This window comes from Entelurus aequoreus, linkage group LG12 (genome assembly GCF_033978785.1).
Source record: "Entelurus aequoreus isolate RoL-2023_Sb linkage group LG12, RoL_Eaeq_v1.1, whole genome shotgun sequence".
Taxonomy (NCBI): Eukaryota; Metazoa; Chordata; class Actinopteri; order Syngnathiformes; family Syngnathidae; genus Entelurus; species Entelurus aequoreus.
This window is the reverse complement of record NC_084742.1, coordinates 39,320,903-39,337,164: the sequence shown is the minus strand read 5'-3', so window position 1 is coordinate 39,337,164 and position 16,262 is coordinate 39,320,903. Positions and strand designations below refer to the sequence as shown.

The 16,262-nt window shown below is 37.4% G+C and overlaps 1 protein-coding gene across 2 annotated transcripts in view; it reads right to left on the bottom strand.

Moving 5' to 3' along the window:
• etnppl (ethanolamine-phosphate phospho-lyase) overlaps positions 1-13,611 on the bottom strand; it is a 38,435-nt gene extending 24,824 nt beyond the window's left edge. For both annotated transcript variants that reach the window (XM_062065949.1, XM_062065950.1), the window contains exons 1-2: positions 13,493-13,611; positions 13,111-13,229 (exon numbers count right to left, since the gene is read on the bottom strand). In XM_062065949.1, the coding sequence (XP_061921933.1) occupies positions 13,111-13,229; positions 13,493-13,551 (178 nt within the window). In that variant the 5' untranslated portion in view covers positions 13,552-13,611. The remainder of the gene's footprint in view (positions 1-13,110; positions 13,230-13,492) is intronic.
• Between the last annotated feature and the right edge of the window lie 2,651 nt (positions 13,612-16,262).

Below are 16,262 nucleotides of genomic sequence, written 5' to 3'. Positions count from 1 at the left end.
TAGGGCGGAACCATCACTAGAAACGTCCTCTTTGTGTTGGAGTATAAATAGTTGGAGTTTTGGCACCAGCTGCTAGATCCTGATCTAGATCTGACCAATCTAAGTCTATGAGCATGATCTGATGAATCCTACTTGGATGAGAGGCAAAACGTCTTCGAAGACAAAAGAAACAGTCCAGTTGCAATCGATTGAATGCCCTGAGAATACAATGACCAGGATTAATAAGAACATCCATAGACTTTCACAAGACTTGTCCAGATCAAGAACGCCTTCCTGGAGGTTGGTGTGTGTTGGTCAAAGTTAACAATCAGGAGAAGACTTCCCCCGAGTTGTAAAAGAAAGATCATCATAAGATTCAGTTCAATTTGATCTATATGGCGCCCAAATCACAGTTATTTGAAGGCACTTTACACACAAGTAGGTCTAGAACCACACTCCTCATACATCATGTAAACCATTGGTGGGCCTCAGAAACAGGAAGGCCAGATTAGAGTACACCAAATCTCTGTAAACAACCTTTACAGTTCTGGAACAACATCGCAGGGAGAGATGAGACAAAGATCAACTTGTACCAGAGTGGTGGGAAGAGAAGATTATGAAGACGGCAATGAACTGTTGATGTTCAAAAACGTAGGATAGACTTTATTCATCCAACAATGGGGTAAATATGTGGTTGCAGGTCAGATTGAAAAAGTATCATGACGTGGGCCCGTTTGGCTCCCAGTGGAACTACTCCCTTTGTATTTATTGACAATGTGACGTCTGACAAATTCTGAAGTTTCTGTGGTATTATTATCCAAATACTTAGGAACTCATTGGACCGTTCTTCACAGTGCAGATGGACAATAAAGAGCAACCAGTTAAGTTTTCAAGTTTCATTTATTCAGACATTTAAACATTTGACAGATAAAGCGAATACATTTTTTACACATATAGTCTGAATAGGAATAGGCAGAAGTGGAATGTTTTGCAATGGCCAAGTCAATATCCTGACCTGATTCAGATTGAGAATGCATTTAATTTGCTGGAGACAAAACTGAACCTTTGGTCCCTTAAAGTGCGAGGCACATGTACGCGTCCCAGCAGATTTTCCTCCCAGGGAATTTAAGTTGTGCTGGCTGCTCCCAAGTTCTTTTTATGACACATAAGCTGACTTCAATACGACCAAAAGACAGAATGGGTATTTTGTGATTTATTTTCAAAGCTCTGAAAACAAACGTGAGACCAATCCAGTACAGAAGCCTTCACTAGCGCAGCTAAGATCGATCCCCCCCAAAATACGGAAGCCTTCTCTTCTATAAAGTGTTTCTCGCTCCCACCCTCGTTGTCTCTCCCTCCAGCCCAAAACACATGCCCCTTGTCTTCCTCAGCTAGACACAGGAACAGATAAGGAAAAGGAGTTATGGCTATACGCCATACATTCTTCACCGTTCACAAGATTTGGATGTAAATATCCTCAAATTAAAGATGAAAGTCTGCTGTTTAAACACATCTCTTTTTTTTCCCAAGATGGCGGCGCTTCAAGGCAGCGGCTTCTTGCGAGCGCTCCTGGAAGTGTAGACCGATTTGGCAAAAATACCCCTCAATTCAGTCAATTTCATGGCTGGCTCACAGCGTGTTCACTCCGTGATCACTTACGACCGACTTACGATTCTGGATGTGGAGAGATCGGGCCATTTTGGGCTGAAAGATGCGTGTACGGTGGACCTACTCGCTAGCTTGGGAATTCTTCGCGAGCTACATCCAGCAGTGGCCTTTGAAGCAGCGGCGTCCACTACCAGCGGAGACCGTCAACGAAAGAGACGTAAGCGATGCGCTCGGAAGCAGAAGCGGGGGTGTCGGGCGGGGCTAACAACAAAGCTAAATGCGTTGTTGTTAGCGGGGCTAACGAAAAAGCTAAATGCTAATCCACAAAGAAGCGCTAATAAGGAGTCTGTTAAGCTAGAACTAGCCAGCGCCAGGCTGGATAATCCCTGCACACATAGCAATTCTCTTAGAATAATATACAACTCACATAATGTTTTTTCTGCGTCAGAGGTGGACATGCATTTTACTGAGGTGGCAAACAATCTAAAAATTCCTGTCATATCAATTCCTAGATATGGTCGAAATTATTTAAAGTGCACTACGCATAATAAACGTAACATTATTAATATTGCTACTACGGATACTTTCAACAAAAACTCCTCAACACAGCCCACTACCTATAATATGGGCTTTTTAAACATAAGGTCATTGTCTTCCAAAACGTTATTAGTTAATGAAGTCATCAGCGACAACAATCTTGATGTCGTTGGTCTAGCCGAGACCTGGCTCAAACCAGACTAATTTTTTGCGCTGGGTGAGGCGTCTCCTCCTGGCTATATGGGAACGCATATTGCCCGTCCCATTAAAAGGGGTGGGGGTGTTGCACTAATATACAACAAAAACTTTAGCCTTACCTCGGACCTAAATAATAAATATAACTCGTTTGAGGTGCTTACTGTGAAGTTTGTCACACCGCTGCCTCTGCACCTGGCTGTCATCTACCGCCCCCCAGGGCCCTATTCGGACTTTATCAATGAATTTTCAGAGTTCGTTGCTGATCTAGTGACGCACGCCAACAATATAATCATAATGAGAGACTTTAACATCCATATGAATACCCCATCGGACCCTCCATGCGTGGCGCTCCAGACTACAATTGATAGCTGTGGTCTTACACAAATAAAAAATGAACCCACGCATCGCAACGGTAATACGATAGATCTAGTGCTTGTCAGGGGTGTCACGACCTCTAAAGTTACGATACTCCCGTACACTAAAGTAATGTCCGATCATTACCTTATAAAATTCGAAGTTCTGACTCATTGTCAACAAACTAATAATAATAATAATAACTACTATAGCAGCCGCAACATTAATGCTGCCACAACGACGACTCTTACTGACCTATGGCCTTCGGTAATGGCACCATGCCCAAATTATGTGGGCTCTATTGATAACCTCACTAACAGCTTTAACGACGCCCTGCGCGACACCATTGATAGTGTAGCACCGCTAAAGCTAAAAAGGGCCCCTAAAAGGCGTACCCCATGGTTTACAGAAGAAACTAAAGCCCAGAAATTATCATGTAGAAAGCTGGAACACAAATGGCGTGCGACTAAACTTGAGGTTTTCCATCAAGCATGGAGTGATAGTTTAATAACTTATAAACGCATGCTTACCTCAGCTAAAGCTAAATATTACTCAAATCTCATCCACCTCAACAAAAATGATCCTAAATTTTTGTTTAGTACAGTAGCATCGCTAACCCAACAAGGGACTCCTCCCAGTAGCTCCACCCACTCAGCAGATGACTTTATGAATTTCTTTAATAAGAAAATTGAAGTCATTAGAAAAGAGATTAAAGACAATGCATCTCAGCTACAACTGGGTTCTATTAACACAGATACGACTGTATATACGATGGACACTGCCCTCCAAAATAGTTTCTCTCTCTTTGATGAAATAACATTGGAGGAATTGTTAAAATGTGTAAATGGGACAAAACAAACAACATGTTTACTTGACCCAATTACTGGGAAACTTATCAAGGAGCTTTTTGTATTATTAGGTCCATCAGTGTTAAATATTATAAACTTATCACTTTCCTCTGGTACTGTTCCCCTAGCATTCAAAAAAGCGGTTATTCATCCTCTACTCAAAAGACCTAACCTCGATCCTGACTTCATGGTGAACTACCGGCCGGTGTCCCACCTTCCGTTTATCTCGAAAATTCTCGAAAAAATTGTCGCACAGCAGCTAAAAGAACACTTAGCGTCTAACAATCTCTGTGAACCTTTTCAATCCGGTTTCAGGGCAAATCACTCTACGGAGACAGCCCTCGCAAAAATGACTAATGATCTATTGCTAACGATGGATTCTGATGCGTCATCTATGTTGCTGCTTCTTGATCTTAGCGCCGCTTTCGATACTGTTGATCATAATATTTTATTAGAGCGTATCAAAACGCGTATTGGGATGTCAGACTTAGCCTTGTCTTGGTTTAACTCTTATCTTACTGACAGGATGCAGTGTGTCTCCCATAACAATGTGACCTCGGACTATGTTAAGGTAACGTGCGGAGTTCCCCAGGGTTCGGTTCTTGGCCCTGCACTCTTTAGTATTTACATGCTGCTGCTAGGTGACATCATACGCAAATATGGTGTTAGCTTTCACTGTTATGCGGATGACACCCAACTCTACATGCCCCTAAAGCTGACCAACACGCCGGATTGTAGTCAGCTGGAGGCGTGTCTTAATGAAATTAAACAATGGATGTCCGCTAACTTTTTGCAACTCAACGCTAAGAAAACGGAAATGCTGATTATCGGTCCTGCTCAACACCGACATCTATTTAATAATACCACCTTAACATTTGACAACCAAACAATTAAACAAGGCGACTCGGTAAAGAATCTGGGTATTATCTTCGACCCAACTCTCTCGTTTGAGTCACACATTAAGAGTGTTACTAAAACGGCCTTCTTTCATCTCCGTAATATCGCTAAAATTCGTTCCATTTTGTCCACAAGCGATGCTGAGATCATTATCCATGCGTTCGTTACATCTCGTCTCGATTACTGTAACGTTTTATTTTCGGGCCTCCCTATGTCTAGCATTAAAAGATTACAGATGGTACAAAATGCGGCTGCTAGACTTTTGACAAAAACAAGAAAGTTTGATCATATTACGCCTATACTGGCTCACTTGCACTGGCTTCCTGTGCACCTAAGATGCGACTTTAAGGTTTTACTACTTACGTATAAAATACTACACGGTCAAGCTCCTGCCTATCTTGCCGATTGTATTGTACCATATGTCCCGGCAAGAAATCTGCGTTCAAAGAACTCCGGCTTATTAGTGATTCCCAGAGCCCAAAAAAAGTCTGCGGGCTATAGAGCGTTTTCTATTCGGGCTCCAATATTATGGAATGCCCTCCCGGTAAAAGTTAGAGATGCTACCTCAGTAGAAGCATTTAAGTCTCATCTTAAAACTCATTTGTATACTCTAGCCTTTAAATAGACTCCCTTTTTAGACCAGTTGATCTGCCGTTTCTTCTCTTTTCTTTTCTACTCTGCTCCGGGGTGGACCGCTAGCCTGTTCATCGGAGGGGACATCTCTACGCTGCTGACCCGTCTCCACTCGGGATGGTTCCTGCTGGCCCCACCATGGACTGGACTTTCGCTGATGTGTTGGACTTTCACAATATTATGTCAGACCCACTCGACATCCATTGCTTTCGGTCTCCCCTAGAGGGGGGGGGGGGTTACCCACATATGCGGTCCTCTCCAAGGTTTCTCATAGTCATTCACATTGACGTCCCACTGGGGTGAGTTTTCCTTGCCCGTATGTGGGCTCTGTACCGAGGATGTCGTTGTGGCTTGTACAGCCCTTTGAGACACTTGTGATTTAGGGCTATATAAATAAACATTGATTGATTGATTGATTGATCTCGTTTGTTTCCTTTCAAATCCATTGTACTGCGTTTAGAGCAGTGATGTCTAAGTCAAGGCCCGCGGGCCAGAATGAATGATCTATTATTATCTATCTATTATCTATGATATTTGATTAGTATTAGAACCGGCCTGCTGCTGTTTTGCACGCACCAATACTCCATCAGTGTTGGTGCTAGGAATTTTCAAAATGTGGTCCCAGGGACCCCATCAAGTCATAAAAATGGGTTCCCACAGTACATTTTTGGGGTGCCACATTTTTGGAAGCGTTTTGAAAACAAATGATATATGATTGAAAACACATTTTTATACATTTGTACATTTATTCAGTTATAAACATTCATTCACTTTCTTCTTTCCTTCATGGATCTAAACTTTACCACTGCCGGTATTTTATTCTATATTTTTATTGTAATATTTTCAGAATGTGTTTGTTCTATTTTTGGCCAAAGTAAGATAAAGAAATCACTCTGAAGTTGTCTTTACTTTTTAGTTTTAATGCCATGATTTTAATAGTACGCCCCGCGTGCGCACAGATTTCCCTTCATGCGACCCCTGAGCTAAAATGAGTTTGACACCCCTGGTTTAGAGCCAAACAGATTAGAATTGTGTCTGTTTGTCGTACGTTCGTTACTATAATACAACCACTCTTTAAGATATAATCAACTTATTACGCATACTATACACCAGAAAACATGCATATGAATTTCATACAATCACAAGTGATTTTTTATGTTTTTTTTATAATAGCTCAATTTTGAGCGCATTAAAAGGAACAATGGCAGTCGTTTTACGCATATGATGAACCAACAATAACAATGTTGCTGTTTGAATATAAATATTTAAAAAAAATCTAAGCATTTCAAGTCTTTTTTTTTCTTGCATAAAAAGCCAAATGACTCACTTTTTCCAGAAAAAAGGAGTCATTTTGTATGATGCACCAAGAAGACTGTAAAACTATAACCTGCTACCCAAGAATGTACAACAATTCTTCACAACAAAAGAGGAGAACTATAACCTAAGAGGAACATCAAATTTAAAAACATTTGTATGCACGTACAACACCTAAAACCTTTAGTATATCAGTATGTGGAATTAAATTAAGGAACGGATTAACCAAAGAAATCAAACAAAGCACCAATATGATTCACTTTAAGAGACGGTTCAAACTACAAGTGTTCACAAAGTACACAGAACAAGAATTATGATGAACATCTTGAACCCTTTTTAAAAAAAAAAGTTTTATTGAGACAAATATTATTTATGTATTCAATATTTGTTTGCTTACTATGGTATATTATTTATTTACTATTTAGTTGTTCACTATTATGTTACAGAGAACAAGAAAATTGGATAAAATTGCTATGGTATGAAAAGGGGTAGGATTAAATAAACTGCTTCTTCCTACTCCTTTTCGGACGTGCTGTAATGAAACAACTGGAATTGTGTGATGCATTACATTGTATCGTATGCATGTTTAAAATAAACTGAAACTGAAAAGCCAACTGACTCACTTTTTCCAGAAAAAAGGTATGTATGATGCACCAAGAAGACCGTAACTAACTTAGATTATGCATGGTGTTGCCTAATATTGGAGAAAGTTACATTCATCCCACCCAAAATTGAGGCAGCGGAGTAAAACAATATTTCATTTTGAAATCTCATGCTTTTATTTTATTTATTTATTTATTTATTTTTGTTGTTGTTGCATTTAGTTTAGATAATAATGAGTCATATATTGGAATATGGGATCCATTATTGAAATTTGTTTTAATTATTAAATGAACAAAAAATATGACTTCTTTTATCTTTGTGGAAAATATTGGACACAATGTGTTGTCAAGTTTATGAGATGCGATGCAAGTGTAAGCCACTGTGACACTATTGTTCATTTTTTTTAAACGTTTTTATTTTTTATAAATGGCTGTGGTGATAATGTCAATGAGGGATTTCTAATCACTGCAATGTTGGAATTCTTATTAATATTGATACTGTTGTTGATATTATTACTTTTTGTTTGACTACTTTTGGTTTGTTTTGTGTCATGTTTGTATGTCCTCTCAATTGCTCTGTTGATTGGTGTTCTGAACGTTGCCGGGCCGGGTTTGGTTTTGGAATTGGAATTTTATTATTATGGTATCATTGTGTATTATTTTGTTGGATTGATTAATTTTTTTTTTTTTTTAAAGGCTTTTATTTTGAAAGCAAAACACAGCGTAAATAAATATTTTTGTCTGCCCCTTTCCTCTGTGCCTCTAATTAGAGTGTGAGCTTTAAAACTGCGTAAAGAATGCCATCACAAATATGACTTGTTTATAACATGTAGCTGTTAGATTATACTCATGTTTAGTGAAGTCACCTCCATTCTGACTCATACTCACTCATCATCTATTTAACGTGTCAGCGTTTCCAAGTCAACACTTGCTCAAATGTTTTGTCATATCGTCTCAACACCATACCACGTACAACATAAAGGTTGAAACAGCAGCAGGACTTGCTGTTTTTTTAAAAGCAGAACAGGGATCCATCCATCCATTATCTACCAATTGTCCCTTAGAACAGGGATATTCAACTAAATTGTTCCAGAAAGCTAAAGAACTGGAGGCCGGATTTCTCTCTCTTTTTAAATTTTTTATTTCTCTTCTTATTTATGTATTTTTTATTTTTTTTTTAACCAAAAGAATACAATTAAAAAATAAGATAAAAAATAAAAAGAGAAATACAAAATTTAAAAATTAGAAAAAGAGAGAGAACCAGTGGAAATCTTTTTATTTTTATTTTTTATTTCTCTTTTTATTTATTTTAAGAACCAGCATCCTCCGCAGTGGAAATCTTATTTTTTTAAGTTTTTTATTTCTCTTTTTATTTATTTTGAGAACCAGCGTCGTCCACAGTGGAATTCTGACACACATTTTAGAAAAAATTGCCCCGTTATGCAAAAACGAAGTGTCCTTTAGATTGGACTTGGACAAACTTTATTGATCCACAAGGGAAATTGTTCCACACAGTAGCTCTGTTACAAAGGATGGAAAGGATAATGCACACAAGGGTACAAAAAGAGGGCGAAAACAAATGGTATAAAGTAGACTTAAAATGTACCATAGTCGCAATATAAAATATAACATATAGTCAAGGTTTCTGTGGTTTATCCGTTATACAGTGCTCAATACCGGGGTAGAGCGGAATAAAATCCCCTGACCAGCAGGGAAACCTGCGAAACAGGCTTGTAGGGATGATATAGCCTCTGTGTTTTTTCTAACCTAATGTAAAATATAACATATATGTATTATTTACATATTATATATACAGTATATAACTATTATATTACTATATTATATTATCTTTTTATATAATATATACAATATATTATATACAATTATATACAATATATATATTATAAATATTATATAAAATATACAATATTCTATATACACATTTTTATATAATATATACACTACCGTTCAAAAGTTTGGGGTCACATTGAAATGTCCTTATTTTTGAAGGAAAAGCACTGTACTTTTCAATGAAGATAACGTTAAACTAGTCTAAACTTTAAAGAAATACACTCTATACATTGCTAATGTGGTAAATGACTATTCTAGCTGCAAATGTCTGGTTTTTGGTGCAATATCTACATAGGTGTATTTCCAGCAACTATCACTCCAGTGTTCTAATGGTACAATGTGTTTGCTCATTGGCTCAGAAGGCTAATTGATGATTAGAAAACCCTTGTGCAATCATGTTCACACATCTGAAAACAGTTTAGCTCGTTACAGAAGCTACAAAACTGACCTTCCTTTGAGCAGATTGAGTTTCTGGAGCATCACATTTGTGGGGTCAATTAAACACTCAAAATGGCCAGAAAAAGAGAACTTTCATCTGAAACTCGACAGTCTATTCTTGTTCTTAGAAATGAAGGCTATTCCACAAAATTGTTTGGGTGACCCCAAACTTTTGAACGGTAGTGTATACAATAAATAACACATCCCAATTACCATGTACAATATTACAGTATATGTAACAACTGCAGCAAAAAAAAAAGGGCAGCATAAAATAGAGAGTAGATCCAGCAGAAAATATACATTATAAACAAAGAGAGGTAGCTAACAGCTAAGTTTAACATTTGTTTAGTTCCTCCATACAACGAGAGCACGCTAGTGTTTCATCATATTTATATTTTGCTGCAAAAATTTTTTTGTCTCTCCCAAGTTTTGAACTGAACTCAAATGTAGCCCGCGCACCACCAATTGAATAGCCTAGGCCAGGGGTCACCAACCTTTTTGAAACCAAGGGCTACTTCTTGGGTACTGATTAATGCAAAGGGCTACCAGTTAGATACACACTTAAATAAATTGCCAGAAGTAGCCAATTTGCTCAATTTACCTTTAACTCTGTTATTATTAATAATTAATAATATTTATCTTTGTGGAAACACTGATCATCTTAATGATTTCTCACAATAAATATATATAGAAACAGATAAATATCAATATGCAACACTTTATTTTTATATTTTCTCTAAGTGCACATTTTTCAAATTGAACATTTTCAAATGATCACTTCTAAGACAGTCTTGTGAAATCACAATATCCCATTTTAACTAGCTAGCCACTAACATTTTTTAACAAATCATGAATTACTTTGCACCATGTTTGTACAAATAATAACTCATGTAAAATACAAAAGTAAACTCTCAAATTTTTAAATCATGTCACACTTTGAACTGGACACCAAATCTGTTATCTGTTTCTTTGTCAGTTAGTGGGAAGCCTGGCATTGCATGCTGTTAACTAGTGTGTTGTACTCTGGTGTGTAACTTGACACTGCAACTCTGAGTGAGTCTTGCAGATGTGCATCAGTGAGGCGTGTTCTGTGTTTGTTCTTGATGAAGTTCATGTCAGAAAAGGCTGATTCACAAAGATAATATTTTTCCTCATTGTTTGCGGAACCTTCTTAATCTTTTGGACATATTTTCACAGCAATCTGGCCTTAAGCTTAATTGTGATAAATGTAAAATGTTAAGGATCGGAAATCTAAAGGGAACGTCCTTTCGAATGGAATGCAAAGTGCCTGTTTTGTGGACAAATGGACCAGTTAACATACTTGGTGTTGTTGTCCCAGAAAATCTGGAAGATCTAGGTTTAGTAAATTATGATAATCGACTAAGAAAGCTGGAAAAAATTATGCAATTATGGAAAGGGAAATCCCTAACCTTGTATGGTAAAATGTCTATTGCCAACTCGTTAATTATTCCTCAATTTATTTATTTGTTTTTGTCATTACCAGCTCCATCACAAAACTTTTTTAAGATTTATGAGCGGAGGGTCTTCGATTTTGTCTGGAACGGCAAACCAGAAAAGATTAAAAGAAAGGTTTTGTACAAAGAGTATGAATATGGGGGCCTGAAACTTCTCAACCTTGAAGCTATGTGTCTGTCTTTAAAAGCATCAATTGTTCCAAAGATGTATTTAAACATTGAGTGGTACACAAATGTCCTGTTGGACAAAAAACATGTACTGTATCAAAATAAATTGTATCCTTTTTTACAAGTGACCCCCTCCCAGAGAGTCTGCTGGGAAACATGGCGGGGTTCATAAAGGAAACAATCCACTCATAGTGGTGTTTTCAATTTTATGTGCCAGAAAAAAGAGACGATATTTTGCAGCAGATAATATGGATGAACTCTAATATTGTAATAGATGAAAAGCCTTTCTTTTGGAAAAATATGTTTGAAAGAGGAATCGTTTTTTTCAATGATATTATCAACGAGAATGATAAAATTATGAAGTATGATGAATTTAGAGCTATGTATGGTGATGCTTGTTCAAGCTTTTCATTTTATCAACTAACTGGAGTAATTGGGAAAAGATGGAAACAAATAATTAATTATGGAACTACTAAATTATTAGTTTGTAAACCTCTAATAAGAAATTCTAGTTAGCAAAAAGGAACTAAAATAAATAGAAAAATATATAATTTTTATTTAATAAAGAAATCTTTGAAGGCTGCCTCATACAACACAAATGGAAAATGGGAGGACTTTTTTGACTGCCCGTTGCCATGGGATGCCATATTCAAACTAATCTATAAAACCACTATCGATGTGCAAAATCGTTATTTTCAAATTAAAATTATTTATAACTTCTTACCCACAGGGAAAATGTTAAAATTATGGAATATGACAGAGTCAGATGATTGCCAATTTTGTTGTCAGGAGCCTGAATCCACCCTGCATTTGTTTTGGTATTGTCATATTGTGTCTTTGTTTTGGGTGGAAGTTGAAAAAATGTGTTTAAGGATTGGTTTGTTTATGAAGCTTAATGTGGTTTCTGTTATTTTAGGAGAGTTCACTGACAATCATGATTTAGTCAATTTAATTATAGTACTCGGTAAAATGTTTATTTTTAAGGCCAAAAACAGATATTCACTTAGTATTACTTTCTTTAAAACATTTATTCAGTATTTTCTAACTTTAGAAAGTTACATGGTTGAAAACGATAATGATGCCAAAAAACATTTAAAAAAAGATGAGAAGTTCTCAAAGGCTTATTTTGAAAGTATAATTATGTTTATAGATTATATGATATCTGTTGTTGTGTTCCCTAATTTGAGTGACCTGGACATAATCTGGACTGTACATAAATGCTTATTTTGAAAATGTAATTTTGTTTATAAATTATATGCAATCTGTTGTGTTCCCTAATTTTTTCTGTGTACATGAATGAAGGTGTGTGTTGCTGAGTCCGACTTGGACATTATCTGGACTGGGCCTGGTTTAAAAAACCCTTTAAACAAATCTAATTTCATTGACAACCTGGTCTGTTGAAGATAAGGCCCTTTTTTAAAAAATAAAATAAAATAAGATAAATAAATAAAAAACATTTTCTTGGATAAAAAAGAAAGTAAAACAATATAAAAATAATTACATAAAAAATAGTAATTAATGAAAATGTTAGTGGACCAGCAGCCTATACAATCATATGTGCTTCAGGGACTGTGTCCCTTGCAGATGTGTTGTCTATGTTGTGGGAACCAGAATATTGGTAGCAGGAAGAAATAACCCCTTTTGTGTGAGTGGGTGTGGATGAGTGTGCATGGGGGAGGTTGTTTGGGTTGATGCACTGATTGAAAGTGTATCTTGTGTTTTTTCTATGTAGATTTAATTTAAAAAAAAAAAAAAAAAAAAAAGTTTTTTTTTTTTTTTTTTAGAACAGGCCCGCGGGCGACTCATCTGGTCCTTACGGGCGACCTGGTGCCCGCGGGCACCGCGTTGGTGACCCCTGGCCTAGGCTAATGTCAGTGAGTGCAATGGTTACACAACACAGCACCGAATCCTGCTCAACCAGTACGGCATTATAGTCAATATCCTGTGCAATTATGTCTCATCAGGAGGATGAAAATTATGAGAGAGTTTGGAGACGCTCAGGTGAGGCCATGAATTGATTAGGAACATATATATTGGCCCGTTATTACTTTACAAACAGTGGACAATCATAATCATTAAAAAATCCAATTTATTCTAATATTTTTTTTAATGCAAATCATTTTTTGTATTACATTGTGGGTTAAGTTATAGTTATCTGTCAGGGCAAGCTTTACTCAAATGATATATGGAGTGTGTGTGTGTGTTTACCATGAGCCACATTGTTGATACAGTCCAGGTAGCGTTGCCCCCTCTCGTCATACATGTACTGACCCCTGGCTCGCACTATCTTAATGGGGTCATCAGTGAAGAAGATCTCGCATGAAGGCCTGTATCGATGCGCGCACACACACACACACACACACACACACACACACACACACACACACACACACACACACACACACACACACACACACACACACACACACACACACACACACACACACACACACACACACACACACACACACACACACACACACACACACACACACACACACACACACACACACACACACACACACACAAGCATGCATGCAATGTGATTGGACAGGTTTTTGCAAGAGATTACAAGTATGTTAAACCTTACCCGATATGCTTCTTCCTCAGTTCAATAGTTTGCCTTTTGTCCAACTTGTCCGCGTACATTGTGGAGGAGTACCGGGGTAGGCCAACGTGTCGTTGAATCGCCTGTCTTCTGACAGCCGACGAGGCAATTGGCTCATTTAAGAGCGACACGTGGGTGCAACGTAAGCAGGGGCCGGCACAGAACGTGCGCCACACCTCCCTGTCCTTAGAGGTTCAGCTGCGGCCATCTATAATCTAGAATGAATCATTAAACATAAAGCAACTGCTATACGCAATGCAGGCCGGGAATCTGTCAGGAAATAAAATTAATTTTTTTCATATTACATTTACAGAATTGAATCTAAACAATTCCTACTGGTAACAGATACAACAAATATGTAATAGGAAAATCTACAAATGTAAATGAATGTATTTCTGGATAGAAATGACCAAACAAGTGATTTTTTGGGGAAATTTGCAATAAAAGTGCATTACATTGTTTTCATCTTTTATGCATTTTTAAGTGTCATTTTAAATTGTGTGGATTTTTTTTTTACACTTTAGTTCAGGGGTGTCAAACTCATTTTCATTGAGGGCCACATCGCAGTAATGCAGGGGTCCCCAAACTTTTTGACACGGGGGCCGCATTGGGTTAAAATAATTTGGCCGGGGGCCAGGCTGTGTATATATATCCATCCATCCATCCATTTTCTACCGCTTATTCCCTGGGGATAGGTTGATTGGCAACACTAAATTGGCCCTAGTGTGTGAATGTGTATATATATATATATATATATATATATATATATATATATATATATATATATATATATATATATATATATATATATATATATATAGCCCGGTTGTAGCTGAGATGGGCTCCAGCGCCCCCCGCGACCCCGAGGGGAATGAGCGGTAGAAAATGGATGGATGGATGGATATATATATATGTATATATGTATATACACTACCGTTCAAAAGTTTGGGGTCACCCAAACAATTTTGTGGAATAGCCTTCATTTCTAAGAACAAGAATAGACTGTCGAGTTTCAGATGAAAGTTCTCTTTTTCTGGCCATTTTGAGCGTTTAATTGACCCCACAAATGTGATGCTCCAGAAACTCAATCTACTCAAAGGAAGGTCAGTTTTGTAGCTTCTGTAACGAGCTAAACTGTTTTCAGATGTGTGAACATGATTGCACAAGGGTTTTCTAATTATCAATTAGCCTTCTGAGCCAATGAGCAAACACATTGTACCATTAGAACACTGGAGTGATAGTTGCTGGAAATGGGCCTCTATACACCTATGTAGATATTGCACCAAAAAACAGACATTTACAGCTAGAATAGTCATTTACCACATTAGCAATGTATAGAGTGTATTTCTTTAAAGTTAAGACTAGTTTAAAGTTATCTTCATTGAAAAGTACAGTGCTTTTCCTTCAAAAATAAGGACATTTCAATGTGACCCCAAACTTTTGAACGGTAGTGTATATACGTATATGTATATATACATATATACAGGTACATTGTCTTTATAATCCGTTTTGTCATTTAACATTAATTAACATTAATGTTCATCAACATTTAACATTGTCACGTTAGCGGTAGAAAATGGATTAGAAAGGAAAGATTTAAAAAAATAAATAAAATAAAATAAAACATTTTTTTTTTTTTAAGACTAGACTTTTTTAACTTCCTAGATATGGTCGAAACTATTTAAAGTGCACTACGCATAATAAACGTAACATTATTAATATTGCTACTACGGATACTTTCAACAAAAACTCCTCAAAACAGCCCACTACCTATAATATGGGCTTTTTAAATATAAGGTCATTGTCTTCCAAAACGTTATTAGTTAATGAAGTCATCAGAGACAACAATCTTGATGTCGTTGGTCTAGCCGAGACCTGGCTCAAACCAGACAAATTTTTTGCGCTGGGTGAGGCGTCTCCTCCTGGCTATACGGGAACGCATATTGCCCGTCCCATTAAAAGGGGTGGGGGTGTTGCACTAATATACAACAACAACTTTAGCCTTACCTCGGACCTAAATAATAAATATAACTCGTTTGAGGTGCTTACTGTGAAGTTTGTCACACCGCTGCCTCTACACCTGGCTGTCATCTACCGCCCCCCAGGGCCATATTCGGACTTTATCAATGAATTTTCAGAGTTCGTTGCTGATCTAGTGACGCACGCCGACAATATAATCATAATGGGAGACTTTAACATCCATATGAATACCCCATCGGACCCTCCATGCGTGGCGCTCCAGACTATAATTGATAGCTGTGGTCTTACACAAATAATAAATGAACCCACGCATCGCAACGGTAATACGATAGATCTAGTGCTTGTCAGGGGTGTCACCACCTCTAAAGTTACGATACTCCCGTACACTAAAGTAATGTCCGATCATTACCTTATAAAATTCGAAGTTCTGACTCATTGTCAACAATCTAATAATAATAATAATAACTACTATAGCAGCCGTAACATTAATGCTGCCACAACGACGACTCTTACTGACCTACTGCCTTCGGTAATGGCACCATTCCCAAATGATGTGGGCTCTATTGATAACCTCACTAACAGCTTTAACGACGCCCTGCGCGATACCATTGATAGTGTAGCACTGCTAAAGCTAAAAAGGGCCCCTAAAAGGCGTACCCCATGGTTTACAGAAGAAACTAAAGCCCAGAAATTATCATGTAGAAAGCTGGAACGCAAATGGCGTGCGACTAAACTTGAGGTTTTCCATCAAGCATGGAGTGATAGTTTAATA